This window comes from Microdochium trichocladiopsis, assembly GCF_020744255.1.
Source record: "Microdochium trichocladiopsis strain MPI-CAGE-CH-0230 chromosome Unknown B0I36scaffold_2, whole genome shotgun sequence".
NCBI classification, from domain to species: Eukaryota; Fungi; Ascomycota; class Sordariomycetes; order Xylariales; family Microdochiaceae; genus Microdochium; species Microdochium trichocladiopsis.
In genome coordinates, this window is record NW_025763545.1 from 2912525 (window position 1) to 2939646 (window position 27122).

The 27122-nt window shown below is 56.9% G+C and overlaps 11 protein-coding genes across 11 annotated transcripts; 6 read left to right on the forward strand and 5 right to left on the reverse strand.

The window, feature by feature from the left end:
• Window positions 1-145: 145 nt before the first annotated feature.
• On the reverse strand, window positions 146-1662 carry B0I36DRAFT_315216 (uncharacterized protein). The gene is made up of 2 exons (XM_046152859.1): window positions 816-1662; window positions 146-736 (listed from the first exon to the last, which is right to left on the reverse strand). The coding sequence occupies exons 1-2, from the start codon at window positions 1252-1254 to the stop codon at window positions 243-245; spliced, it is 933 nt and encodes a 310-aa protein (XP_046017102.1). The 5' UTR covers window positions 1255-1662; the 3' UTR covers window positions 146-242.
• An 814-nt stretch (window positions 1663-2476) lies between these two features.
• On the forward strand, window positions 2477-3432 carry B0I36DRAFT_73533 (uncharacterized protein). Its single transcript, XM_046163296.1, has one exon. The coding sequence runs from the start codon at window positions 2666-2668 to the stop codon at window positions 3191-3193; it is 528 nt and encodes a 175-aa protein (XP_046017103.1). The 5' UTR covers window positions 2477-2665; the 3' UTR covers window positions 3194-3432.
• Window positions 3433-5279: 1847 nt separating this feature from the next.
• On the reverse strand, window positions 5280-6057 carry B0I36DRAFT_73544 (uncharacterized protein). The gene has a single exon (XM_046163297.1). The coding sequence runs from the start codon at window positions 5879-5881 to the stop codon at window positions 5420-5422; it is 462 nt and encodes a 153-aa protein (XP_046017104.1). The 5' UTR covers window positions 5882-6057; the 3' UTR covers window positions 5280-5419.
• Window positions 6058-9153: 3096 nt separating this feature from the next.
• On the reverse strand, window positions 9154-9644 carry B0I36DRAFT_315224 (uncharacterized protein). The gene has a single exon (XM_046152860.1). It carries the CDS (start codon window positions 9544-9546, stop codon window positions 9391-9393), a length of 156 nt encoding a protein of 51 aa, XP_046017105.1. The 5' UTR covers window positions 9547-9644; the 3' UTR covers window positions 9154-9390.
• A 1533-nt stretch (window positions 9645-11177) lies between these two features.
• Window positions 11178-13781, forward strand: B0I36DRAFT_73577 (uncharacterized protein). The gene has a single exon (XM_046163299.1). The coding sequence runs from the start codon at window positions 11639-11641 to the stop codon at window positions 13379-13381; it is 1743 nt and encodes a 580-aa protein (XP_046017106.1). The 5' UTR covers window positions 11178-11638; the 3' UTR covers window positions 13382-13781.
• Window positions 13520-14311, forward strand: B0I36DRAFT_73568 (uncharacterized protein). Its single transcript, XM_046163298.1, has one exon. It carries the CDS (start codon window positions 13657-13659, stop codon window positions 14146-14148), a length of 492 nt encoding a protein of 163 aa, XP_046017107.1. The 5' UTR covers window positions 13520-13656; the 3' UTR covers window positions 14149-14311.
• On the forward strand, window positions 14171-14943 carry B0I36DRAFT_315227 (uncharacterized protein). Its single transcript, XM_046152861.1, has 2 exons — window positions 14171-14372; window positions 14504-14943. Exons 1-2 carry the CDS (start codon window positions 14183-14185, stop codon window positions 14815-14817), a joined length of 504 nt encoding a protein of 167 aa, XP_046017108.1. The 5' UTR covers window positions 14171-14182; the 3' UTR covers window positions 14818-14943.
• A 1285-nt stretch (window positions 14944-16228) lies between these two features.
• Window positions 16229-19056, reverse strand: B0I36DRAFT_315233 (uncharacterized protein). The gene is made up of 5 exons (XM_046152862.1): window positions 18686-19056; window positions 18349-18560; window positions 17941-18295; window positions 17187-17880; window positions 16229-17127 (listed from the first exon to the last, which is right to left on the reverse strand). Exons 1-5 carry the CDS (start codon window positions 18906-18908, stop codon window positions 16470-16472), a joined length of 2142 nt encoding a protein of 713 aa, XP_046017109.1. The 5' UTR covers window positions 18909-19056; the 3' UTR covers window positions 16229-16469.
• Window positions 19057-20055: 999 nt separating this feature from the next.
• On the forward strand, window positions 20056-20675 carry B0I36DRAFT_315235 (uncharacterized protein). Its single transcript, XM_046152863.1, has one exon. It carries the CDS (start codon window positions 20121-20123, stop codon window positions 20580-20582), a length of 462 nt encoding a protein of 153 aa, XP_046017110.1. The 5' UTR covers window positions 20056-20120; the 3' UTR covers window positions 20583-20675.
• Window positions 20676-22826: 2151 nt separating this feature from the next.
• On the reverse strand, window positions 22827-23975 carry B0I36DRAFT_359602 (uncharacterized protein; the record flags this gene model as incomplete). Its single annotated transcript, XM_046158164.1, has 1 exon — window positions 22827-23975. One exon carries the CDS (start codon window positions 23973-23975, stop codon window positions 22827-22829), a length of 1149 nt encoding a protein of 382 aa, XP_046017111.1.
• A 640-nt stretch (window positions 23976-24615) lies between these two features.
• Window positions 24616-25984, forward strand: B0I36DRAFT_236933 (biotin-requiring enzyme; the record flags this gene model as incomplete). The annotated part of the gene is made up of 2 exons (XM_046149500.1): window positions 24616-24691; window positions 24765-25984. 2 exons carry the CDS (start codon window positions 24616-24618, stop codon window positions 25982-25984), a joined length of 1296 nt encoding a protein of 431 aa, XP_046017112.1.
• Window positions 25985-27122: the final 1138 nt, after the last annotated feature.

Here is a 27122-nt window from a genome sequence, read left to right on the forward strand (position 1 = left end):
GTTTTCTGGTCGTTGGCGAGGCTGCTCTTGGCTTTCTTATCTGTCTGTGTGTTTTGTGTTGAAAATGTCTGGACTATCAGTGTGGTATTTGTTGGGCGATATTCGAGAGTTCCCTTTTCACGCATGCAAAATACGAATTTATGGATACGACAAATTGCAGCTCCAGGATCAATTTCTATCTGAGCTTCTATACGTTTCGCCGTGGTATCTTATAGCCAGCATATAAACGGCCAGGCAGTAGTCTACGCGTCTAGCTTGAACTCGAACAGATCCAACCCCTTTACACCAACGTCGATCTTGTACAAGCCGCCGCTGTTCTCGACCTCGGCGTCCGTGCCCTCGCCCTTCTCCATGCCTGCAGTCGTTAGGAACAGCTCCGTGCCCACAAACTGGGGACACGTGATGTTCTTGGTGGGCAGGTTGATCTGCCCGACCAACTTGCCCTCGGGGGACAGCTTGAGCACGCGCGACTCGCCGTACACGGCGTGCCAGATGTTGCCCTCGGCGTCGACGCGGAAGCCGTCAGGCTCGCCGGGCCCCTCGTGCGTGTAAAAGACACGCTCGTTGGTGATGGCCTCGTCGCTGCCCGAGTAGTCGTAGGCAAAGACGGTCAGCGACGACGAGTGCGTCAGGTACATGGTCTTGCCGTCCGGAGACCAGCCTACCGAGTTGGGGATGGTGACGGGCGTCTTCTTGATCACCGGGGCGTTGCGGCCCTTGAAGAGGTGGACGGAGCCTTTGGAATCTGCAGTCAATACTGGGGCTATTTCCCTGTGCCGCGCTAGACTTGACGTGAAGTCATCCACAACACTCACCCTCGGGCCTGAACTCTCCCATGTCAAAGTCGGTCATGGTGCCCAGCCAGAACCGGCCATGGGGGTCGGCACCGCCGTCGTTGCTGCGCAGCCTGTTGTTGTCCGCGTCCGTCTGGAACTTGGACACGTACTCATACGACCCCGACTTGCGGTCGAGCACGGCGATGCCGTACTTTGCGCCGAAGAGGATCTTGTCCGCGGGGTCGACGCCGACAATGTCGGCCGTCACGGTGCAGCACGTGTCGAGCTGGAGCGTGGTGACCGACTCGGGCCCCTTGGCGAGGTCGACGGTGTGCAGCCGCTTCTTCTTGATGTCGACAAAACGAAGCGTGTTGCTCGCCTTCTCGTAGAAGGGGCCCTCACCGAGCCCGCAGTGCAGGTTGAGATATGGCTCCGTGATGGTCCATTGCTGGATGGAGGATGATGATGAGGACGTCATGGTTGACGACGGCTAGGATGGCTGGAGGCTTGTGGCTGGGGTTCCCTGGTCCTTGAGCTTACCGAGTCGAAAACTGTCGGCTCTGACAAAATGAAGATCTGGAACTGGCGAGCACGGAAGAGCCGGTTCGGGACATGGTATTTTGAATCCCCCTTACATCACGTATACGTGCGGTACCGGCTCGGCCCCGCATGCGCTGTCCCCCACATCGGAGCCGCACGGCCGTGGGGTGCACCGCCGTCGGGACGGAACTCGGCTCGCCCCCAAGGTTTCGGTGTATTATCCGGGGGCCAGGCTCACGACAACTTGGGTGCTTGCAGTGGCCACGACCTCAGTGACGATCGCGGAGTCCAGATCGACCAACGTCTGTCGTATCCCGGCAGGGCCTCTGGCATCGCCAAGTCGGCAGAAATAAGGTTGAGCACGACCAACCAAGTCGATAGTTGGATCGAGGGTGGGTCGCCTTCGCTGATGTGCTGCTGGCTTATTGATTGCGTGCCCAAAAACCAACTACTCTATTTCTTGCAGCTCAACCCGCCAGGAGAGTAGCGACACGTGCGGCATGCGACATACGACATGCGACCTGCAGCCTGCCCGTCAGATTGCAACGCCTGCAATGTTCCCTGCTGACTGAGCTGGATGCGTCACACCTTCCGCCTGCGTGCCGTGCAATCAATCACAATCAAATCACATGTGCTCTCCCTGCTAAGCGAGCGACAACTGCCGCCGGTCGTGACTTCCTCGGGTGCTCTTTTCCAGCCATGAAGTCTACGTAGCGTAGACAGTCCAGTCTGAGCGTTCTCGACCCTCTCGGACGACCTGCGTACTCCTGTCTCTTCAATCCATCAAACTTTGTCCAAAGCGTTCCGGCGTTCATCACGAATTCCGCTTGACCGCACCGTCCACGACTGCAACTCGCCTCGCCCTTTCTCTTGACAGGCCACTGACCTGGTCTTGCTGGCGGACCACGACGGCTTGCAGCTCGGCCGAGGCGTGCCCTGGCATGGCTACCTATCGTGGCACCGCCACTCATCCTTTGAGCAGCAAGTCAGATTGCTCTGGCTATTCTAGGCATCATCGAGTCAGTACCCTACGACGGGAGAAGGATTTGAGCACTGCCACGCAGTGCCAACCACCCGACAAAAAGTCACTACCACCCCGTGCGGTGGTCTGACCGGATCGACCATGGCCGTCTCCGCTGCTGGCAAATGACAAGCCATCACAATCTGTGGCTCCAGCCCGAACGCTACGTCAATCTCCTGGCGTCGCAGCAAGTAGTGTCAACGTGGCTGCCTGCGGGCCACACGGCGAGGGGCCAGACATCCTCAAGCATCTTTCTTGCAGCGTTGCATAGCTGGGCTGGCCACACGCCCGTCGTCGTCCTTGAGACGCCCCAGACTCGACTCCCAAGATGCCACGGGGCCGTGCTTGTGTATGGGTGCCCAGTCCGTGTCCGATCCGAGCTAGGGGTCGTCATCCCAAGTCCTGTCGTTTGTCAATGCTACTCCGTACCACCCCTCGCCACAGCGCCGCCGCCAATCACGTCGTCGCAAAACAAAACCAGTGCCCAGCCGTCTTGCCAACGTCACGGCCCAATCATCCTCTATCCCGTCACGAACGGATGGGGAACATGCCCCTATCAAGATTGCTAGTGCTCACTGCGAACACCCCGTGTCCCGTTGCCAGCCGCTTCGGGCATCCAACTCATCCGAGGCGGCACAGCCAAGCCGATGTCATTCCGCCCATCCAGCCGTCCGCCATCTTGGCAGGCGTGGATCACTCCAAAAGAAGGCCTCACTCCTCCGGGCCACACCCAGTCCAGTGCTGGTTGAGCTCGGCCTCGAGTGCGAACAGCGCGGGTCGGGGAAACTCGAGAAATGAGACTGGGCCTTTTCCCTTTCGTACCGTACAATCTCTCAAAAGCTCCCCTGCTGGTTAGCACGACATGACCTTCCTTCTGGTGTAACTCCTGTTCTGACCGGGTGCCGAGGACAGGCTGGAGCATCATCCTGCAAGGCGAGATGGCGACATTGCTGCGACGAGACCATATGCCATGATGGCTTATAGGCCCCATAAACAGCAAGACAGTAGTACCCCGAGGTTTCCAAACCACACAGCTTTTCCATAAGAATCCAATTATGTCGTCTCAAGACCTGGCTGTTTCTGAATCAGAGATCTTGGCAAGCCGGAAACCACCCTTTTGGGTTGAGCAGCATGAATGTGGGCACCCAACCCTGCAGCATGAAACGTTGTGGCACCTGCTCTGTTCACAATCGACGGCAGGATGAAGCAGGCAGGGCTGCCGCGCCCCCTGGCCGGGTGCTGCAAAGGCGATCACGTCTCGGACCAGGAACTGTTGCCTGTCGCTCACGTACGCCCACGAGCATGACGTACCGATGAGGCCGTCTCGAAGGATTCATGTCAAGATTGCGACTGCGACGCCAGATGCGTCAGTGATGCTTCCCGAGCCCAGATCTTTGGAACAGCAAGTGACATGAACCAGCCACCTTAGGCCAATACTTGCCTACGCGTCTCTTTTCTCTGGTTTTTGCGGCATGGGGGAGGAGAGTCTCGGTGCAGAGGCCGGGTCGTGCGCGTGCGTGCCCACCTGAAAGCGACGTTGTGGGAACTTTTCGCAACGCGTCGTCCCCGCCACGCCAGAGGTCTCGCTCCGACGACGCCACTGCGATCGGAAAAGGTATTGGCAGGCAAGGTGCGGCACTCAAAACGGAATATGAGAAAAAAAGTTCCGTCCTATGATCACGCGGGGATCAGGATCTTCACGCAACAATCCTCGCCCACGACCGGGGGAGGAAGCTTCAGGCCGATCTGTGTGCCCTGGCCTCAAAAGCGGGTTAACGTCAGCAAGCCCAGCACGGGTTACATCATCTCCTGTGGGCGGGCACATAACACTGTCCAAGGGTCGATCATGATGGGTCCGGGTAATGAGAAAGGTGGGTTTGGCCATGGACTGGAAGACCCTAGCTGCAGCTGAGCCATGTTCGAGATGCGCATTTGATGTACCCACCGCGCACGGAACTGCTGCCACAATTGCTCCGTACGGAAGAATTCATCTGCGAGGGGGGTGCGGCACATAGAAGACGACGGAGACAACCCTAGAAGCGGGCAGGGTAGGGGCCGTTTCTTGCTGACTGGTCCTGGAGATGATCGATGGCAGGGCACCGGGTTGGGCTGAAATGAGCTGGACAGGGGAGGCACCATCGAGGATGCAACGCCAATCACACGACAAACCTCGTTTTCGAGGTTCCACGATCGCCACCCCATGTATGGCCATGCGAAAAGTCCCTCGCTTGATTAGTAGGTGTCCAACCCATCATCTCCAGGGAGCTCAGTTCGTTGCATCCCGCTCACTGGCAGAGTGGCATGACAGCCACGCAGTCCAGACCACTGTGGCGCGCCCCATGGGCTTGCCGTTGTGATCCGGCCTTTGATCAACCCTGCTCCAAGTCGTTCAACTTGCACCCCCTCCTGCTCCACATGGAGATCGCATTTTCAGGACGGACGGCCGGTTGAAAATCGAGATGGACTGAGTGATACAGTATGAGTGTCTCTGACTTAGGGCTGCACGCAACGCTGGCAACAGGGTTTGGCCGACACTCCCTCCATGGCGACAGACCAAAGATGATGCGATATGCCAAGCAACCCAGCCCATCTTGCGTGACACCGGCAGAAGGCACGGTGCCATCCTTGATGCCGCCATCGCTCTCAGCAAGTAATGGGGCATGTCGCTACTGTGATGCTACGCATCTTGATGTGCAGGCGGGCGACGGGGCGTTGTATGGCTCGCGCGCACCCTCCCACACGCCGAGCTTGACGGTAGTGCTACCACCAGAAGAGCATGGTTCGGTGAGCGGAAAGGACTAAGGGGGTTGGGCACCATAAACGAGATGTGACCCGGCGGTTTTGAACACGAATCAAGTCTTATTATGCTGAGAGTCAGTTTTCGAGAGCAACAACATGTCGCCCCGTGCTTACCTATTGCACTTACTAACATCTCGTTTGATGCCTGGCAACTGTGCTGTGTTGAATAGCACTCGCTGGTTGTTCTTTATGAGATCCTCATGCATGAAACTGCCCTGCGGAGATCGCGTACGTATGGACTTGCTTGTAAGACTATCCACTGCAGAGCTGTCAGATTGCTTAATCATTGCCGCACTTTGCAGTTGCTTGTTTGGTATATTGAACACACACACACACACTCGCACACCAAGGGACGGCCCTTCGACAGTCGGCCCCCGTAGGGCATCGTGTGAAGTTTCAGCTCTGTGGTGTCATAAGCACCTTGTAGTACATACACGCGTGCGTGTTCATGCCTGCAAACACAAAATGCGTGAAACGAGTCAAGCACGTTCTCTCTCTCTCGTCGCAGCGAGGCCAGCATGCTACCATAGCTCGGATTAGCTTTGGAGGAGGAGGAGCCAGCGCAGCCCGCACCGTCGCATCGCAGTGGCCATGCTAAGGGGCGGTGCGTGGTTTCTGGAAAAAAGCTTTTTCTTTCTTCTTCCTTCCTTCCATGTCGCAAGTTTGAAGATCCATGGACACCCACCACGTCGTCGTCGTCGCCCTGGTAAGATGCCGAAATGAGAATACGGCCACCGACGGACATGGAAGAGAGAGAGAGAAGAGAGAGACGGGGTACAGCCTTGTAACAGTGACAGGCATGAAGGCGGGACTGGTATTACGGAGTACACACCGATGATGCCTGTGCCACGCGTAGTAGGATTCACGGTCAAGGGGACCTGGTCAAGAAGAGGAAGTCTTCGGTCATGTACTGTACCCAATAAGCCCACAGACCTTCAGGAGAAAGTTCCCGTCGAGGAAAACCTGATTGTGTATGGGTCCCTCCTTCCAATAAGACGAATGAATGGGGTCAGTGTTTGATAGTGTCATCTCACGCCGCCAGTGACCACTGCGAGAGAGAGAGAGAGAGACGCAGTGGTCCAAGAACGGAAAGTACATGCCTTTCACGCAAGACATGGTTGGGGGGTGTGTAAAGCTTGCTGCCACAGGACGAGAGATGTCAAGGCACAAGACAGTCCTTGATGTTGGTGTGTGGGTTCGCGTGCCTTGTCGAGAGTTTGTAAGGAATCGCCACTGCTCTGTTGACCCAGGCCAGGGCAAAACTGGATTCACCTGCCAGATTCGCACAGCACACTCGCTTGGATGACATCTTTGTCACCAACGAGCACTACTGAGCATCTTGTGCTTGAAGACGATGATGGATAACGGAAATGAGCGCAAAGTCAATGCGTTTCGTGATGGTCATCATCGCCACATACGGACTCCTTGCCGCACAGATCAATGTGGGCGCCTCGCCGAAAGCAGCCTGCGTTTCTTGTGACGTGACCAGCATTGACCACGAGATCTAAGGGCGAGGGCAATGGAAACATCAATGCCTCAGGCACCCCGCAATGGTGGTTATTGGACGATATGGCTTGTATTGGACGACGAGGACACGGAAATTGCGCTCGCATGAAGCTTTAACGGCATCAAAGGTCCATAAAGGAACTGAGACGTTGTTCACACAGACGTCAGGCATGTCATTTCACTGCTGGATCGCCTGGCCACTGACTTCTGACGCCAAAGCTCACCTCCGGGTGGCCTACCAGTAGGTGGCTGTGGGGTCCGTTACCCTGAGCGGGACCGCATGAGTAACATGATGAGGAAGTGAAAGGAGTATGAAGGCCGAGACCTTCGTAGGGGGGATGCCATCAAGTAGAATCGACCCGGGTTAGTGTACACCTGAGCATTTGACCGCAAGTCAACCCGAGCGGTATGTGAGGGCCGAGTCTAAAAGCCTGCAGGATGTCGGCAATGTGAAGCCGCTCTCGACAATCGATCGAGGAGAGGGAGATGGGATTTTGAACTGAAACTCCCATGGACGCTATAACTGCTCCTGACTATCAGGAGTTGTTGCGCCATAGTACCGATGGATCGAGTGTGCCAGTGGTACTATAGCTCCGAGAAGGGGAATATTGCCAGCGAATAATGAACGTGCCTGACGTCCCCGAGGATGCGAGTGTGCGCATGCTGTGTCGTGGGGGTGAGGGTGAGGCTGGTGAGACGTCGGGTGCGAACCCCTGCAAGAGGCACAGCAGGCCTTTCCAGCGGCCGCATGGGGGGCCGCAGCGGTTTGGCGGCGATCTGATGGTTCTCGCAAGCATGGACACGCTGACATCCCACGCCGTGAGCTGCACAGGCATGCATGCAGGACCGTCATGTGGGTGTAAGGGTCTGCATATGCACGACAAAGAATGCCGCAACCTGCGCCAGCAGGGGCGCCGGAGCCCACTGGAGAACCACCAATGTACGTAGTATGTCTCTGGTGGAATGCGGTTAGGCTGGTGCCGAGGTTGCTGGATGCTGGCCCTGGTGATGCCGAACCAGGCCGTGGGGACGAGCTGCTTGACCGCCTCGCGCAGGTCCGTTGACCGCATCCATCCAAACCTGGCAGCGACCCTGGCGATGCAGGTTGCTGCTGCTGATGGATGCCCGTTGCTGGCGAGCGTGCTGGCTGGTGGTGACGTGCCCATGGACGGAGCGGTGACGGGGCGGGCGCCGGTACCAGTGCATCTCCACGCCCGTCCGAGTAGCGGTGACGGAAGGAGGATCACGGACGGGGAGGAGCCATTGGGGGCGGCTGGGGCAGAAATAGTGCTGCGCCTTGAGGCACGGCTGAGCTGCCCGAGACTGTTGTCAGAGACGAGTGCAGCGTGACGAGGAAATGTCTTGGTTAGACGCTGCGCTCCGCGGGCTCGCTTACATGAGCTGGCTGGCTGGCGGAAAGGCACCCAGCGGGACGGCACCACCAAGGCAGGAGCGGCCCACACACTTCACCAGACACCTGCGTGCTTAGTACTCTCCAGTTGTGTCTGCGGGAGGCGCAAATAAATTATTGATTTGACGGGACTAGACTGGGCTGCAGCAGTCACGAGCAACGCCTCAGGCGTGCCTGCCCTACCACGTCCCTCCTGTACCCAAGTAGCGTGCTGGCTGGCGGCCTTAGGAAGCCGGTGTGCCTGATGCTAGCGCCCTGCCACCAGCGCCCACCTTCCAGGTCGATCCAGAATGTCGACATCGTCATCGGCGCCATGCCCCCCACAGCTGTCCGGCCACCACCAGTCACCACCACACGCCGTGAGGCTAACCTTCTAGCCCGCGTCCAGCCGTGGGGCCTGACAGCCAGTCCGCCAGCAAGCTCCAAACTAACCTAGCCCATCCGCTCCCGTCACCCACCGCATTTCTCGCCCACGACCTGACCCGGCTTGGCTGGCAGGTTCCGTGTCGTGTCGTGTCCCTCTCCTCCAATTCTGCATTGCTACCTGACCTTCTTCCATGCACCGGCTCGACACGTCGACAGCACCCATCGATGCGCCGCAGCTTCAATCTGGCCTGCCCAAAGGTACGACCCAGGCCAGGCCGCCTCTCGGTGCGAGCAGTTTTCGTGGACTCGTACCTACGCCACGTCCACAACCAGGCGGCCTGTCCTGTCCTGGCTGATTCTGGCACCGTCTTCGCAGGGACGGTCCTAGCGCAGGCCCACTCGTGAAGCTGCTATTCTCATGCAGGACTTGTCGCGCGGAGCCTGAAGCCGACCCAAGCTGGCGTGCATGCGTGCAGGGCAAGCGCTCATGGCGGCGGCGCGCGGCGCAAGAGACCACATGCGAGATCGTCTATGAGTCGGGCGCCCGGCGAGCACATGAACGACACGCCATTCGTGCCAGCGGGGATCTAGGAGCGATGCGCGACATCATTCAGCATATTCTGTGCCAGGTGGGGATTGGGACCGATCATCAGCAGACTCGAAATGCGAGCAAGCAGGGTCGGAGTACAATGTCGTGCACCTATGGCGCCAGAACACGGCTGATCCACGAGAATGCCTGCCACTGCTTGATTAGTTCCGCGGGATCCTTCCCGCTTTTAGTACTTTTCTAATTAGTGCTCCTCCTAGTGCTCGACGGGTCATCCATATTTCTGGCCCAGCTAGCCCAGCGCACTAGAGGTCATGTGGGCTTGGGAAATTCTGGCGCTGATCGTGGCCAGTCATTCAAGCGAACAACTGCTTTGTCAAGGGCCGTAACCAATCACTTGTCCCGGCAAGCAGACAACTCAGCCTTAAAGTTTGCTCTGTGGTCCGCTCTTGTCAACGGCTTGGGACAACTTTGGTCGCTCGCCTCTCTGCCCTGGACTTCCCGCACTGGCTGGGGTTGGATGCTCACACACCTGGTGTTTACTGCCTCCGCTCGTCGTGTGCCTCGGAACCATGAACATTTCTCCGGTCTGGCCTAGGCAGCTGTGGCGATTTGCCGTCTAGTACAGCGCACAGCAGGCACAGTCCATGATTGGCAGCAGACGGCATGAGAGAGCAGTCGGACAGACTCCTCGTCACGCCACAAACCTCGAACAAGTCTGGCGATCCGGCACTCTGGACGACCCGCGCTTAGCGGTTGGCTGGGCGAACTGGGGCTAACCATATTGCGTAATCAACAATCTCGTGTTAACACCATCCAGAGCGGTGAATGACCATTTTGGCTCAGGACGGAATCACCCGGTGTGGTGATCCTGGCCAGAGCGACCCTAGCAGCACGGTGTCAAGCTCACCGTGTCTTCACAACTCGGGCGCAACAGACCGCCAGCCGCTGTTCTGTCACCGCGTGGCCGGGAAGACGCGGTGATAGGTTGACGTGCACGAGGTGTGTCACAGAATAGAGGCAGACGGCTCCAGGAACGTGCCTCGACAGCGGCATGCCGTGGCAAGTCAGACGTGGTCGTATAGTGGACCTACGACTTTGCGCCTCCCGAGGTGCAACTCAAGAAGAAGACTGTCAGGCCGACGAACAATAATCGCCCAGGAGCAACCTTGGAAGTCACCGCTGCCTGTTAAAAAGTGGGAGCACCCTGGTCAATGAGCCTCCACGCTACTGGCGTACGTGCGTCGACTCGCCGCTTTCAGATGCTGGCACAGCGAATGAAGCAGTCTGTCCACCACGGTGACTGTGCCAGTCCTTGCACGGGACTCGCTGTGAAGCAACGGAATCAGGATCCAGCCAGCACAGCCGAGGAGGGTCCCACGGAGGCTGTGGATGGCCAGCGCCGGAGATCGAAGCCACCTCGAGAGCGGCGCTCCACGAAATTACACCAACTCCCATGTCTTCACCAGTGATAATGACACCCCCAACTTTCCCAGTGCAGACCGAAGGCGAGCAAGGGGGGCCCGGTAGAGCTGCACCCCAAACTCTTTGGCACTTAACCAGCTCCCCTGCCACGCTCCACTGTCATGTATTGCCTGGGAAGAAGCTTGCTCTCTCCACAGCACCCACTGGCGGAAGGTACCCCGTCCTCTGTGATAAGCGCCCAAGTATACATATGATCGCGGGTGTGCCTGAAGAAGCAATGTGCGGGAAGGTTAACGTTGTCACGAGTCACTTCTTAGTGTTCTGAGCCTGCCAGGATTTCACGGACTTCCTGATCTTTCCCTTTTCCACCACCCTATTACTTCCCGCGGTCAGCTGCCTCTGTTTCACCCACGGTCTCGTCGTTGCTCATTCGGATTGTGCTCGTCGACTCCACGAATCGTGCCGACGGTTTCATTGGTTAGGCCATCCAGTGTCGGATATATTGGTTCGGGGTTGGCAACATCGAGGTGCCGGACTTTGTGCTTTGAGCAGACTTTGGAGGTTACTCGCACCCGATCTCACGGCGCAGGCAGGAGCAGCAAAGAAGAGTCGACAGCTAGTTGGATGACGATCCTGCAGTCCGACAGGAGAATTTGAGCCACTCGAAACCTTCGCACGGGCGCAGCACTCACACCAACGGTACACGCCCCGGGACTTCGCCACGACCAGACTGTTGCCAGGTCCGAAGCCTGGAGGTAGATACGCGGGGACTTGGGCTCAGTCAGCTCAGCTGACTTGAATACAACCGACCGAATTAGCAACCAAGTTTATTGCACCTCTGCGCTTGTAAGCACAAGCGACAAAGGCTACACGGTCAGTCATTGTGTCGACCTGCTTGTCAGGACTGACGCAGCGATTCAAACACTTCCCAGCTCATTCCCCGTCTCGTACATCATTCTGCCCTTCATCTTCTCCTCTTCGAGGAGATACGTAAGGTCTTCACCGTGGCGGTCCAGGAACCAGTCCTACCGTGCTCTCCGCTGGGCTTCGCGCTATTCCACCAATCTCTCGGTGCTTCTCGTCTTCGTCAACTACTGACGCCGACCAGTCAACGGGGGTCCGATTTCTGCGACCGCTGGAAGGACAACCCACGGGCGAGCGAGGAACAACCATCAGAGGCCATCGCGAGTGACGGGAGTCCATGTGATGGTCCTATTGACCACAAGCAAGAAGGGGAACGGTTCCTGATGTCGCAGCGGGAGCATGTTACCCACACCGCCTCGTCGCAAGTGCCCAGATCGCCACCGGCTGCTCTCGACGACACATCTCCCACCTCGCATCATGGGCCTCGTGGAGAACGGCCACACGAGGCTGCCGAAGAGCAGTTTAGCAGACCTCGTCTGAGCTCGTCCGTGAGCGAGATCGACCGACACGCACAAGCTCGACAGTCAACTGTCTTCAACATTTTGAACCCGGCAGCCTCTCAGGCCGGTGCGGACCCAGGCGCCTCCCAAGACGGTCCGGTTGGAGTGCGCCATGGCAGTCAAGCTCAGCAGGCTGACCGTGCGAGATTGAGTTTGTCCCCTCCTCAGCCAGTAGGGTTCCCGGAGGGCGCGATACCACAACTTCATCACCATCACCACCATCATCACCACCGGCAGCCAATGTCGGGTCGATCTGTCTCAACGAGCAACGTGACTGATCGCAGCCCTCCTGCGGGGGCCTACTCTGGCTTGTCTTCCGAAGCTTCGCGCAGAATCTTGACACCACGCTCACCTCGAAGTCTGAGCACAAGTCACTCGGCGTCTATTCGGCCGCTTGGTCAGACCCTTGGCCAGCTGCCAACGTCAGCGACCGGCCGGCGTCTGCAGGATGAAGCAACAGCAGTCGGACGGTTCGAGAGCAGCCAACGTGTGGATATCCGCGCACCCGGCTCACTGGGCCCATTAGGTGGTAGACCTTCCCCCTCCGACAGTTTCGCAACGCCGGCTCGTCCACAATCACAGCCGATGGTCCCACCAGTGGCTGGTTCGCAGACAGAACTGTCACGCCAGCCGCAAGGGCCGACGCGATTCGGGCTCTCAGCGACGCCGACGCCACCCTCGTTCGGCGGCCCGACCTTTACCTCGTATAGTCCTAGCATCGAGCAGGGCTGGGCGATGAACACGAGTGGCCCGGGCCCTTCACGACCTTCAGTACTGACTGGTACACACCCTGGGGACAGCCAGTTGTCATTTGCCATCAATCCCGTGGGCGGGGAGCGTATGGTTATTCCCGTCGAAACGTATTCGGGCTCGAGACAGGCCGATGAGAAGCGGCAGCGAAATGCGGGAGCGTCCGCTCGTTTCCGGAAGCGGAAGAAGACAAAAGAAGAGGCGAACGTGCTCAACATACAGCGCCTGGAGAAGGACGTGCGGGATCTGGAGCATCGGGTCCAGGAGATGCAAGCAGAGAGCGACCGACTACGAGCTGATCGAGATCGGCTCCGTGATCTGGTTCACAGGACCCCAGAGATCAGCTACATGGCATTTCACGGCCCACAGAGTCCGGCATCGTCCAGATCTGCGTTGCAAATCCCGGGCAGGAGTCCGTTGGCTGTCCTGGCATCGCCGTCACTGCCAGCGGGCGCACCATACGGCGCCGCCGATCCGCTGACTGGAGAGCGGGCAAGCCGACGACGGCGCACCGAACCTTCTTCGGAAACCACGATGACTCCGTACAGCGTGGGCCAGCCTGTCCTGCCCGCGCTGACTTCGCCGTCTTATCAGAGCTCTCACCCCGGCACGCCTCTTTCCATAACCCGGCCTCCGTCGCTACCTCCGCTGTCGGGCCTCACCCCACCCCCTTCGTCTGGACCATCGAGCTTTGAGCCCGGGCCTCCAACGTCTGCCCCCTTTCAACCTGCCACCTACCGCAGGGAAGCTTACGAGACTGGCTGGGCCGTCGGCTCGTCAGAAAGTCGCACCAAACCCGAGAACAGGAGACCATAAGAGTTTTCCCCAGTCATCGACAGTAACTACAACATAAACCCTCTGTACGCCTGGCGCGTCGATCGCGGACACCCTACACATTGTAATGCTGCTTTGAGCATGCTGGTCATCGCTTCGGCTACCCTCGCTGGCATCTAGCGCACGCGCACACACACACACAAACACGCACCAAGTCTTTGCCTTTGCACTATAGCTGGGCTTATACGATAATACGCAGATCCAGCCTCCCGATTCTCTGTACTCATAACCGCACTTCGATTTCATGTCAGTCTCGTATGGAAACAAGGGGTCAAATAAAAGGACATTTAGAAGGAGTCACTGAATTTTTACCCCGTGCTGCATTCTCGGCGCAACCCGATCGTCACACAGATTTGTTTCTTCTCTTTGTTTTATCGACAGCATCCACTACCACCACCAAACAAATATTGTCGGCGTCAGGCCGGACGGCCTCAAGCGCGAAAGGTCACACATGTACACGCACAAGACTGGAGACCATCAGACTGACCCATCCTCGTGTCTCGTTGAATTCCCCTCGCTTCGGTTTCATCGTTGTTGTATACCCCTTTGTAACATCCACACCACACCAGATATCCCCAGCCATTGTTTTCGCAGCTTTGAAAGCACCAGCATTTGTCATTCGCCCACGCAGTGGCTGTTTCTCACATACACCCAGACACAATAGACATGTTCGCCTCCAGAGGCCAAGGAAAGAGCGCGGGAGGAATTTCATCAGAAACAGGTTGAGACTTAGATCCACCAATCTATAACATTGCAGTGCGGATTATACATAGTTCTTCACAAATGACAGCAGTCTTGGCATTTGAGTTCCTATCGCTTCCTCTTTCTAAGCGGTCGCAGCCACTTGAAGTCTACAGCCTTCGTTCCTTACCCCTTATTAATCTCCCGCAAAGCCACTTTGCAAGAACCCAATCTGTATGTGAACTCACTGCAAGATGTATTGGCGGCAAACATCTTGTTTCCCACTGTACCTCTGCTCAACACTCCAAGGTTCCATCTTCGAGTCAGCTTGTATTTCCATCAACACCACTCGTCCCCTCTCCATTTCCCCTTTTCTTCCCGGAAAGACCCTAATTATCCATATGAGGACAGGGTGAGACATACCTGTCTCACACCGGCCCGCGTCAAATCCCCTCCCCGATCCATTGACCAACCAAATGTCCGCCCAGGCCACGCGCATCCAACCGCTCGGTACCGGGGATTCCGCTCTGTACAAGGCACGGACAGTATACGCCAGCCGCACATACCAAATCCCAGGTGCAGATCACCACAAAAAAATAAGAAAGTCGTTTGATACAGTCGGAACAGGCAACCCGGCCCTAGCCCAGGACAGCCCAGCAAGGCCAAAAAAAGGAAAACAGGCAGACCGTGAGGCTGCCGAGGCTGTCCCCCTTTCGACCCGCCTGCCGGTGACATGACCCACCCCTGCGTCAATCAAACGCGTCTAGATGCGCCCCGGGGAGGGATCGACCCGAGGATACCCGTCACTCACGTCACTCACGTCACTCCCGAAGAAAAAGGATAAAGAGGCCCCAAAAAAACCAAACCCGGTAAAAGGGCAAAGAAGCAGAAAAACGAAAATCAACCAACGTACATAAAAGGGGAGGGGCCGCAAAGGTGGAGGGAGGGCATGGGCCGAATCGAGCGAGCGGGGCGAGCGGGAACGACGGCCCGGGCCTTGTCTTAGCCTTTCTTTACTTACGTAGGTGATCAACATTGGGATGCTCGCGTACGCGGCTCGCTCCTTCAGCGTTTTGTGTTAGCCAGCGAAAAACGCGTGGTATTCTTCTCCAACATGGAAAAAAATACACGCCCGCCCACCTACCCAACCACACGCCCATATATATGTCCACAAAGGACGGGAAAACGAGCAAGGCTGTCCTCGAAGGATCGGGGGAATGAGACAAGAAGGAGAAGAAACAAATGGCCCGATTGACAGTCCCTTCCCCCTTTCGTTCTCGGTAGTATTAGCGCCGCAGACACGCATCGTGGCGACTCTACCTACACCTCTACACATGCAGCACGCCCGCCCGCCCGGCTTTTGGTCACTAAACCGCTGAAGAATACCCACGGGACAGGAGCGGGCTACGAAAGGGAAGTGAGAGAGGGTGAGTGTGGGGTTCAGGCGCTGGCATATTCCCATTGCGACCACCCAAAAAAAGCGTGGAACAATGAGCGGGACGCACGGGGGGAGGGCGGGAAACCCGTTTGTCTGCCTTGTCTGGATGATGATTTCCAAAAGCCGGACTGACCGACAAAGCAAAACGTGCCTTGTTGTATAAGTCATATGTGTGAGAAAGTAGTAAACAAAATTCTTACAGCACGGCGAAGCGAACGGGCACATAGGGTTGCACATTTCTCGTCATCGTTTACTGAATTGACCCTACGCAAAGTCTCCCCCCTGACCCCCAGGAAAGAAACACTCATCCCGAGCGGCCGGCCTGTGTCCACCTGCCATAATTGCTTGCATGCACACACACACACACACATAGGTCCCCGCTGCTTGTTTCTTTCCTTTTCCTTTTCTGTTTTTGCTTTTTTTCCTTCAGGGCGTGTAATGTGCCAGATCCCTGGCAAATCGTTATGCAAGTCAGCACCTTGGCAGGGAAACCCATCATGCAAGTCACCCGGCTAGCTGCAGGGGTGATCCACGCCGGCTCGCTGACGGTGCAGCTCTGTGCCGGCAGCGGGCCGCCTTGGAGCATGGTCAGAGTTGACCAGTCATTTTCTTTTTAACTCCAAGAACCCCTACCTGTAATTTGGAGACGATGCTACACCACGAAGGGGCCGGGTTATACCGGACTCAGCTCATTCTCAGGTGCTTGAGGCCCGGCTCAATCATGGAGATAAATGATGATGTTGTGTTGCTACCTCTCTGGAAAAGTTCCATAGTAATCAAGCGCCTGCGTCAAAAGACCACCCTCGACTCGCGAACTGATTCATCATCGTTCTGTCCGGAACAACCTGACTCCATGCCATGCCCTTTTCCCTGCCTCGAAGCCTGGATTGAGTCACAAGGAGGTGACTCGCGCGACAAGCCCGAGCATATCCTCCTGCAACTTTGACAGCCTTACAGCTGTTGGGGATGCGGCCCACCGCGACTCGTCCTTTCATGACTCCACTGGGGATGCATGTAGGCCGTTGTTGTGTACATACTGGCTGCCGCGATGGTGTCGCTCCCGATCGGTTGAGCATTCGAAGTATACAGGTCGGTGAAGAAGAAACTGACATCACCCATGGTTCCAGCCTCTGCGGTAGTGCCATTGGCATCGAGAGTGGCCGTGCTGCCTGTGCCGCCGCTGTTGACAGGCATGTTGCCTTCTGGACTTGGTTGCGTCGCAGAACCCTTGCCGTGGATCCTAAGTTGATTGCGCGGGGCGGGCGGGCTCGAGACGCGATTCGCAGTCTGTGCTGAGACTACGGTGTGATTTGCTTGACCGTGTCGGGAGAGTGTGAACAATGGGTCACAATCTTTGTTGTGCATGGCTGTCGAGATCGAATGCGAACCTGGCTCCAGCAGGGGGCCCTTCCGAAGAGACAATTTCAATCTGATACTGCTGTGGAAATGGTCGACAATTTCCAAGTAGCGTTGTGCCTGATAGTCCTGCTCAGCACAAAAGCTCAAGACCGAGCGCACATGGCGGAACAACGTTTCGGAGTCTGGAGCACGATACAGTGGGGCGAAGTCATTTGTCAAGGTAATCAGCGCGGCTGTAAATGTAGGGTGACTGTGCGATGGTCAGCAAGGTGTGTAGCAGCAATTGTCCTTCTGGCCCTGAAATCTCACATCGCAAACGGACTGCACCGTGTCAAGAGCTTCCGCTCGTGGGCGACATGAACAAGGTACAATAAATGGTACGAGGCCTCGACACATGATCGCGACAAGTTGCGCAAGCCTCTGGGAGCACGGAACTGCTTCGCTTTTGCTTCGCGGCTTTCCGGCAAGACCGACTTCATGTGGAAAAGGTGGAACGGGCGCGTTAAGAGAATGATTGCATTGAGCTGGAACACATTTGTATGAAGAACGGCAATTCCGTGGGCACGGTCGAGGTTGTCATCTTGTAGTCGTCTCCAATGCAACAGATCAGGGAGCGAGCGATTCCAGTCCTCGAACGTGCTCACAAGGCCGGTAGCCGCAGTGGTAGACAGCCTCTGTCGAGCATACTGCTTACGAAGGACCATAGCCAGGATGCGGCTCGTCTTTGCCGCAGCTTGAGCCGCTAAATTGTGGGTGTGCTCGAATGGCGAGGGCACGGAGCACTCGAGATGTGGCTGTGATGAAGACTCGCCGGCTTTCAAGCTGGGATAATCTTCGTGCACAATGACAAGGGGCCGTCCGAGTCCAGCAGCGCCGAGAAAACTGTCAAAGATTAGCAGGCTGCGCCATAGCTTGCGTCGTTTTCTTCGCTCCAGCAGTGGGAAGAGGACGTCATTTGCTTCCTGGTGCAATCCCAACGCGTACGCCGAGTGTGCCGCGATACCTTTGTGACAATACCCTGTCAGTTGTCAGGCTAGAAAGTGCGGACCAGAAAGAACCATACTCAGGTAGTGGTGCGCCGAATCTCTTCTCCAGGAAGTAAGCTTCCATAAAGCGATGAGCAGTAGAATCTCGACCGTGGATGTGTTGGCACTCTCAAAGTCTGGGCGGAAATCTGCCAAGCCCCTGGCATTTCTGAAGAAAGACTCTGCATAGACATGGCTCTGCGCGTGGAGTTTCGCAATCAGTAGCCCGCCGTGAGTCGTGGTGTCATCTCTATCCGCCAATATCAGTCCGATCGCGAGCACGAGGTACAGCTGACTCAAGAATGCTGGAGAGACTGCCAGAGGGTTTATAAAGCAATAACCCACTGATTCCAGGAACGAGCCGCGGTCGAAGAGGTCGACGAATCCCACAGTCTTGAGAGGAGATCAGCCACAACGCCCTCGTGCGTTTGCAAGTCGAGACTTACATGTACGAAGAACGACTCTACTAAAGCTTCCGTCGTGGCCCTGTCGGGCAAGATGGAGCTGTGCCTTGTGCTAGAGAGCGAGGATACCTTCTTCTCAAGAATGGTGTGACGCGCGCGGTCATTCGTGAACTCCGAGTCGTCTCCAAGGAAGGTCGCAAAAAGCATGCGCACTACTTGCAGATATGCCAGAGTGGCGGTGTCGCCAACGTAGACTAGCAATATCAGCTCACTGTCCCTTTCAGTCGCCCAAAGAGCTGCCCTGGTACTCAGATTCCGATATTTCCAGAGGTTTGGGCTTTACTGTCGGCTAAGGGGCAAGGACTAGAGAAGTACTTACTGACTCGGCCCTGATCTTCAGATGTCTCGATCATTCTTGACTGCAGCAAGACTGACGTGTCAAGGCCACTACTAGATTGGCTGTCCCGAGACTCAGTGTCGACCTCTGCTTCATCGTCACGTACTTCATACAGCACGCAGTGCCGCTTGGCTGGTCTCGACTCCTCCGACCGCATTGGGGTTGGTTCGATGGGAACCCAGAGTGGCTCACACACGGGTGGCATCCAAGACTGCGCCGGGTTTTGGCTAATGTCCTGAGCAGGGTTACCAGCAGAGTGGCTCGCAATCGAAACAGCGCTCTCTGGTGGAGGGGGGCCGCCGCGGAGACGCAAGTTTGTTAAAGAGCACGCCGACAATGGAGACTTTTCCAGATTCTGGTTTGGAGGTGTATATATGCATTCTAGGCGTCTCTTGCAGCACATACTGCACGGCAGGTGCCCGTTACACTGATCACCAATTCGTTAGCATGGTACACAGCACAGGCAGTAACTGAGTGCATATGCAAAACATGTGCCTGCAATAGAACTTAATCCGGTTTCTCCGTGCGTTTCCGATGCACTGGTAAATACCAACTGTGGCATAGAAAAGCCGTGCAAGGCGGAACATGCCGGGAAAGCAGCTTGCTCCAGGAACAGCGTCGTCATGGCTGCGAGCTGGGCCAGGAACATGTTTGTGGAAGGACCGGATGGGTGACACAAAGTGATCAGTAACCTACCTTTTGCTTTCGTTTCTTGCAGGAGTCGCAGGCTTGTGCCGTGCGTTGCCTCTTATCCGGATCAACTTTTGGTCGAGTCATGTTCATGCGTAGGATACGGCCTTCATCCGACGCCGTCGTAAATGCCCACGCACCCTCTTCTAGACACGGGGATCAGTCGCGACGCAAGGATGCGGCAAGTACAGGATGATGGGCATTCCACGGTCGGAGACTGGTGCGCTGGTTGAGAGAAAGTAGCACAAGGTCTTCTTCTCGACTCTTCCCGGCACGATGACTGGCCGCAGTCTGATAGCGGAAGAGACCTCGTCCCGTGCTTCTGTAGGGGTCCAGAGAAGACAAGCAAGACCCAGTCCTGTCCTGCCGGAACTTGGGGAGAATGCTGGGGCTGGCAAATGGTCGGCCTCCCGGAGGTGAAGGGTGCCGGACGGGCAGTGTGCAGGGAGGCGAACAAGTCTCACATTCAGCTGCGGCCGACGAGTGACGGATCCATCATACGCAATGACATGCGATATACGGCGGCGAGACAAAGCAAAGCAAAGCTGCAAAGATGGCCCGTGTTGAAGAACCAAGGACGGGCAGGGGTAACTTCTGAAGGAGAAGGACAAGACCCGACCACAACCGAGAAGAACCGGCCACTTGACGGGCAACGGAGAGAACGCTCTGGTTTGTGGAAAAGTCCTGCGGATGATCGGAAGAGCTGCCCAGCGTGCGAGCAGTATACATGCGAGAAAGCGAGACTCTACAAACGGGAGCAATGGAGGCTGGGCTGGAGTATACCCGAAACAAAACGGGGGCCCTGGCAGTCAGGGTATGTAGGCTGGCCGCCCACAGCACTGGCAGCTATGGGATGGTGCGAGTGGCTCCATTGCTGCAACATGGCGGGCAGCCAGCAGTCGGCCTGGACGGTCAGGACATGGCCACTTGGGAGCCCACGCAGGGCTTCCGGAGCCTGATGGAGGGTGGCCGGGCTCGAGCAGAGGTCGACCAGACGGCAGCCTGCCGCCTCTGGCTGATTTGGCGGTACTGGCTGACCGGGTTCAGGCTACATGTAGGAGGGCGGTCGTTGTGGCGTTGTGAGATGTGGTGTGTCTGGCTGCCCAAGGGCCAGAGCCAGAGAACACGGGAGGGGCCTAGATGCTGTCGCCCACCACAGCAGCCTTGTCAGAGTGCGGACCCTGGTTAGCGGCGGCAGTTGGAAGCAAGGAGGCGATGCGCGGAGGATTGGTGCTGATGGCCGCACGGGCAGGACGATTGAGTTGGCCGAGACGATTGTTGCCAATGACGGCCCGGTCGGCAACAACGTCGAGAGTGGAGGCGGCCGCCGTTTGAGTGACTGACTACGGCAGGGGGCAGGAGCGACTCCAAAACCCCCCAACCACTCACGAGCACCTGCACAGCTTCATCCATACCAGCCTCGCTACTCCTCTCGATCTCGACACACTGGCATACAACCTGGGCACTACCCATACACGCTGATCTGTCACATCCGAGACGCAAACGCGCTCCGACAAGGATCATGATCGAACCCGGTGTCCACGCTGGCACCTCGTCGAGAGCAGCCACTAGGATCGGCTCGGCAGCCACCCCCGTGGTGCTTCCATCATGCAGCGAGTGAGCAGTCACGGCTTGGCAGCATCGCGGCCCGGCCTTCCCGCCAGCAGCACGTGAACATGAACCTCGTTGCGAGCTGGCCAGTCCTCTTCTTGCGATCATATCTCCCATCTGCGGACACGAGATGCAGCCTACATCATGTGTATTCTGGACGCCAAGATACTGGTTCGGGCTCGCTTGGCTCGGTGCTGCCCGCCTATTTTGACCCGCCGACTCTCCTGGCATTTCTCAATTACCAATGTGCCACTTCTGTCGCGTCTATGGGAAGTGTCAATGATCATCGTGGAATTCGGCCCGCACGTTGTTGCGACCACAGCCGCCCAGAGTGCTCAGTGCCACACATGCGCAGCTGCATGGAAGTTTTCTTTTGTTCGTTTTACCAGAGGCATGATGGGTTGGTTCTAGTCGCTGCAGCTGATAATAATATGCAGGAGGCCAGCCAATACAAAGGGCGCAGCTTTGAGATCAGTAAGGTCTTTCCCGACAGTCAGCAATCACCGCTGCGTGGGCGGCCAGCTACTTGCCTGCCTTGGCCCACGCCCGCCGCCCATCGACAAGACAACCATGTCTTGTGTAACGACAAACACCGCTATTTGATCATTTGATTGCCTCGGTCTCACTTGTGGTCTTTCGCGATTTCAAGCCGGACCTTCTCACAGCCCTTCAGTAAGACTACACAAAGAGGCATCCACGGGATATGGGGGCCTCTTGAGCTAGCCTCTTCGGTAATCCTTTCAGAAACTCGGAGTTTGTCCTCTTCTTGCGCTGTTTAGTAATGTCAGGGGTCGTATGCGACGCCGACTGCCAAGGAGACCCAGCGACTATCCAGAAAGGCAAACGTTGTCTCTTGCATGCAGATGAGGCACAACTTCGATCATGAGGGAGAGCCCTGGACAGTGCTCATCACGTTACACAAAGTCCCAAGTCGCGGCGCTCGGCTTTAGCTTGCCAGGCCAGGGTTCGCCACACCAGAGATCCGTTGCCAGTGCGAGCTGTCGTCAACCCAGCCTGATCCCCCCCCCCCCCCCCCGGAATGGTCTTGTTAGGGCCCTCGATCTTCTGTCTGCGTGAATGCCAGCTCACCGACCTGGACATGTCGCACCAAAGTCCCACACACACACACACTCACACACTAACATGCTTCCCACCCCTGTTCCCCTAACAGCCCAGATCAGATTCTAGAGGCAGGACGATACGACACTGCTGTAGTCTCTGGCTCCAAGGGTTCCCTGGTCAGAGACACGATGAACTGTGCGCCTTGGCATGATTGTGATACCGTCAGCCGTTCCGCTCGCTTCAGAGGGAGGTGCCAAGACGGTCAAGATTTGTGGTTCTATGAGAACCACCGTCGCAGGCGCTTCCCCACGGCCTCATGTTCAGGCCGTCCGCGAATGTCACATCTGGTGCGCTAGAGGAGGCTCACAAGTCCGTCATCTGGAAGCAACATGGTGTCTCGAAATCACGCTAGGCGCACAATTCCTGGAGACTAGGACGCGACCATGTTCTTTATGATAATGGTATAGACTTCGAATCAGTGTCCGCTTTACCAACCCGATGGAGAAAGTTTTACATGGTCATGTTGTACAGCAGAACGTGTCTGTAAGCCCCGAGGGCTTCAAAGGTACAGTGGTAATACAAGATCCAGGTCCCTGGACGCTAAGGGAGCCTAGTTGTGCGACATACAATCACTTTGAGGACGAGGGTTGCTTGCCAAGCTGCAATGCGCCTCAGCTTGCACATCGCCGAGGCTCAAATGAGCAGAGGAGACAGCATACTCGCTCATTGTCACCATCTGGCACTATGTGCCCGTCTCATTTCACCTCCGGAGACCCCTGAGCACAGCAATCGTGCGGTCCTCATCGATCTGCACGATCCGGTCCAGCGCCCTGCCCTCTTCGAGCGCATACCCATCCGTAATATCAAGCTTATACTTGACACCTTTGACTTCAACCGGCGCGAATCCCTCGCCCGTGAGACCCTGGCGGATGCTCGCGAAGAAAGTCTTTATGGCCCACCAACCGTGCCGAAACGGCGCAGTCATGATGTGTGTCTTCTCGTACTCAAGCTCGGCTTTCTTCCGAGCCGCCTCCTCCGCGGCAGCCAGGGCCTGCTCTTCTCGTGAAGGGGGCGCGGACGGTCGGTTGTACATGCGCGCCTTCATGACGATTTCGTGCGGCTCGCACACTATGCGCCGCAGAGGGAGTCCTGGGATTGGTGTCGTCCGGCGGACCAAGACTTCAAGCTGGGGCCGCGCGGCGGCGGCGGTGGTGGTCGTGATTGTTGGCGGCATCGACTTCGGCATCACTTTGCCAGAAGACACGGCTGCGCTGGCCGACGAGGCAGGCAGGACTTTTATACTGCGCACCACCCCGGCAGGGGTCATGGCGAACCGCGCGCCCAGCACAGCCATCATGACACTCACGAAGCCAAAGGGGAAGGCGACCCATTCCGGTACGCCCTGTGGCAGGTCGAAAACATTGACGATGGAGTTGATTGTCGCGCCGCCGAACAGTGTGATTCCCGCGGCATAGCTGGAGAAGAGGAACACCCGCTTTGCGGCGCCCTCGTAGAGGGTCGTCGCCGAGGTCTTGCGTGCGAGAAGCTGTGCGTATCCGACGTGTGGCCCTACGGCGGATTCTGTCGCTGTCCCTGCTGCTGCTGCTGCTGCTGGAGGTGCCCGAGAAGCAGGTCTAGGAGCTGTGGATGTTGAAGTCGAAGGCGAAGTTGGCGAAATTGCTGGTGTCAACGTTGGTGGCACAGGCGAGGGTTTTCTGGTGGCATTGTGCCCGCCTCTCGACTTGGAGGAGGCAAAGCGTGTACTAGATCGCCGTGTGAGAGTTCGTGACTGCACCCACGCGTTTTGCGTGAAGCATTGGCTTGTGGCCGAGGCGTGAAGGGAGCTCCGGACAAGGAGAACGAGCGGGTGGGCGAAGCCCTGGCAAGTTGTCGAGCTTGGAGGCGGCATGTTGCTGCTGCGGGGGAATGATGCTGGACACCACCGCGATTGCCCCGTTTAGTCGTCGTATTCGACCTCTATGACATGAGCCAGCGTGGCCTTTGGTGTGTCTGGCCGTCAACGAGCTGCCGATGTTCCAGCTCCAGATGCAGGCATCGTCAGGAGCTGTCCCTCTACCAAAGATGCCAAAAGTGGGTGGATTGGCCCGAAAAATTGCTTAGCGCATGGGTGGCAGGTACAGCACTAGAGGAAAGCGCCAGCGGGTGGGTAGGTGGGGCCTACCGGAGGAATCAGGGTGCAGGGCCGACTTCGCCCAAGGTGAACGAGACAGAACCTTGGCAGCTGCACAGGGGTCGCCCAAGCTAGCAGCTCAGGCGCTGGAGTGTCGCGAGGAATTTATCGGTTGAGCTAGCTTGCACCACCACCGCCCCAACAACTCGACCTGCCCGCCCACGGCCAACCACGCCCTTTCCACTTCGAAAGAGCGCAGCGACGACATCGACAACGGCACCGGCTCCCGCGCAAGTCAGCGAGCTCGACCCCAGCCCTCGGCCTCGACCCGGTTTCAAGCTCGATCAAATCATCGATCCGGCGGGCGCAACTTCGCACAAGAGACAAGGGTCCTGCACGTTTCTCAGCAAGGTCAACAATGGCGTCTTTTGCAGGTGCCTCGCGCATGTCGGTGCGCCTGGTCGCCCGCCGCGTGGCTCAAGATGCCTCCAGGGGTATGTCTCTCTTGCCATGACAATGTCGCTATCTCTTTTGCGAGTCCACTGCTGACGACTCGCAATGTTGCAGGCTTCCGCTCCTCGGCGGCCCCCATGGCTGCTCACAACTTCACAATGCCCGCCCTCTCGCCCACAATGACCGAAGGCAACATTGCCAGCTGGAAGATCAAGGAGGGCGACTCCTTCTCCGCCGGCGATGTCCTACTCGAGATCGAGACCGACAAGGCGTCAATGGATGTCGAGGCCCAGGACGACGGCATCCTCATGAAGATTATTCAAGGTGACGGCACCAAGAGCATTCAGGTCGGCTCGCGCATCGGTGTCCTCGCCGAGGCTGGCGATGACATCAGCTCTCTCGAGCTGCCCGCCGACGAGGCCAAGGCATCCAAGCCCGAGCCGAAGAAGGAGGAGGCTGCTGCGCCGCCAGTGTCCGGACAGGCTCCCGCGGCGGCCAGCGGCAAGAGGCAGCCCAACAAGTCTGGCAAGAAGGCGGAGCCTCAGAAGTACCCTCTCTACCCATCCGTCGCCCATCTGATCAAGGAGAACGGTCTGGATGACGCTGCCGTGAGCGAAATGACGCCCACCGGTCCTCAGGGCCGCCTTCTCAAGGGCGATGTGCTCGCCTACCTTGGCTCGATCTCCGAGAAGCGTCCTGCCGAGATCAAGGCTCGGTTCGACCACAACTCGCATCTTGACCTTAGCAATATCAAGATTGCCGCGCCCAAGGAAGCCCCTGCGGCCAAGAAGAGCGGTGCCGCTCCATCCGCGCCCGTCGTCGAGGACCTGATCGTCTCCACACCCATATCCTTCCACAAGGTCGTCGAGGTACAAAAGCGGATTGAGGAGACCATTGGCACGTTCTTGCCGCTGTCAACCTTCATTACCCGTGCAACCGAGATGGCCAACGACGAACTGCCGTTGGCATCCAACTACAAGCCCACAGCCGACGAGCTCTTCAACCAGGTCCTCGGCCTCGACAAGGTGAACCCCACCACCTCGCGGGGCTACTACATGCCGCAGGTCGCCGCCCTGCCCACGCCATCGCTCATGGGCGTCGCGCCCAAGCCGGCCCGGTCGCCTGCGGCCAAGGTCGACCTTATCGACTTCCTCGCTCCCACACCCAAGAAGACCAAGCCCGTCACCTCCCAGCAGACCACTGCGGGTGTCACAGTTAGCGGCCTCAACGTCTTCAGCCTGGCGGTGCCTGCGGCTGAGAAGAAGCGCGCCGACGCCTTCCTCCAGAGGGTCAAGATGCTGCTCGAGGCGGACCCTGGCAGACTTGTACTATAAGGAATAAATCTCACCACTCTCATCAGACCATAACAAACATTACCAAACGATGCGCACAAGTCATGACTCGAGATTCCAATAATTCATGTATCCTTTTATGTTTTTTTACCCACCCAAAACCACTACCACCCACTACTTATAGACGTTGGATTTGATGAACGAAGACGAGGGCAAAGGGCGGGAGATTGAGGAAGCATCAAGAAAAAGGAGGATGATTTATACTCCTGACCGTGGCGAGGGGCTTTCTCAAGAATTGACATGAATACAAAGCAAGACTTTTGAACACTCGGGGAACACCTTCCCTGGCACCCAAAAACACTCTCGCTGATTGCCGACGTGCAAGAAAACCAGTATTGCTCAGATACTGTAATTTAGGAGGAGATGGAAGGTCGTACACCTCATGTTGTGCAATTGACTCTTGCTGCTACAAAGCGACCGCCCAACACGCGACTGCAAACGTGCCCTCATTCCACGGCTATAGATTGGTGAGGCTACGGGTCTGGAAGACCCGAGTGGCTACGCTGGCGGATTTGGGAGAGGCGGTGACATGTCAGTCTTTGTTTTCCTCGAGAGAGTCTCTCCAGGATGATGAAGCAGGTTACTTTGCGTTTCATCACAGCAGCAGTGGTTAAGAGGACAATCTTTAAAGCTGGCAGGAAAAGGCGGAACCCACGCCCCATTTTTGAATTGCGTTAAACGTCTCAGGAGACCATTTGGGCTACTGATCCGTCATCAACTTTCCATCTCTCTATCGTGCAGACATCCCGATGGCCGCATGGAATAAACGGCCGCCACGAATCTCTCCTCTCTAGAAACCTTTTCTCCCAATGCCAAGAAACATGTAAAATGCTGAAGTGGGGTGTATCATATGTAGAGAAAATGACATGCAGTAAACCATGAACGATGAGTAAGTCCAAACATTAAAACAATGATTGCCTTCCGTAGATGGCAAAACAAAAAATTCCCAACAGTACGCCTCGACGCTATGCTTCGTAATGCATTGACCGCAATGGCCCAAATAAAACATGCAAAAAGTTACCAACAAGGGGTATATCGCAGGTGGCGGGCGTGGATGGATAGCCAGAAGACGACCCGATTGTGAACGTTGAAATAGCTTGTCGTTGGAGTATGACAAGCA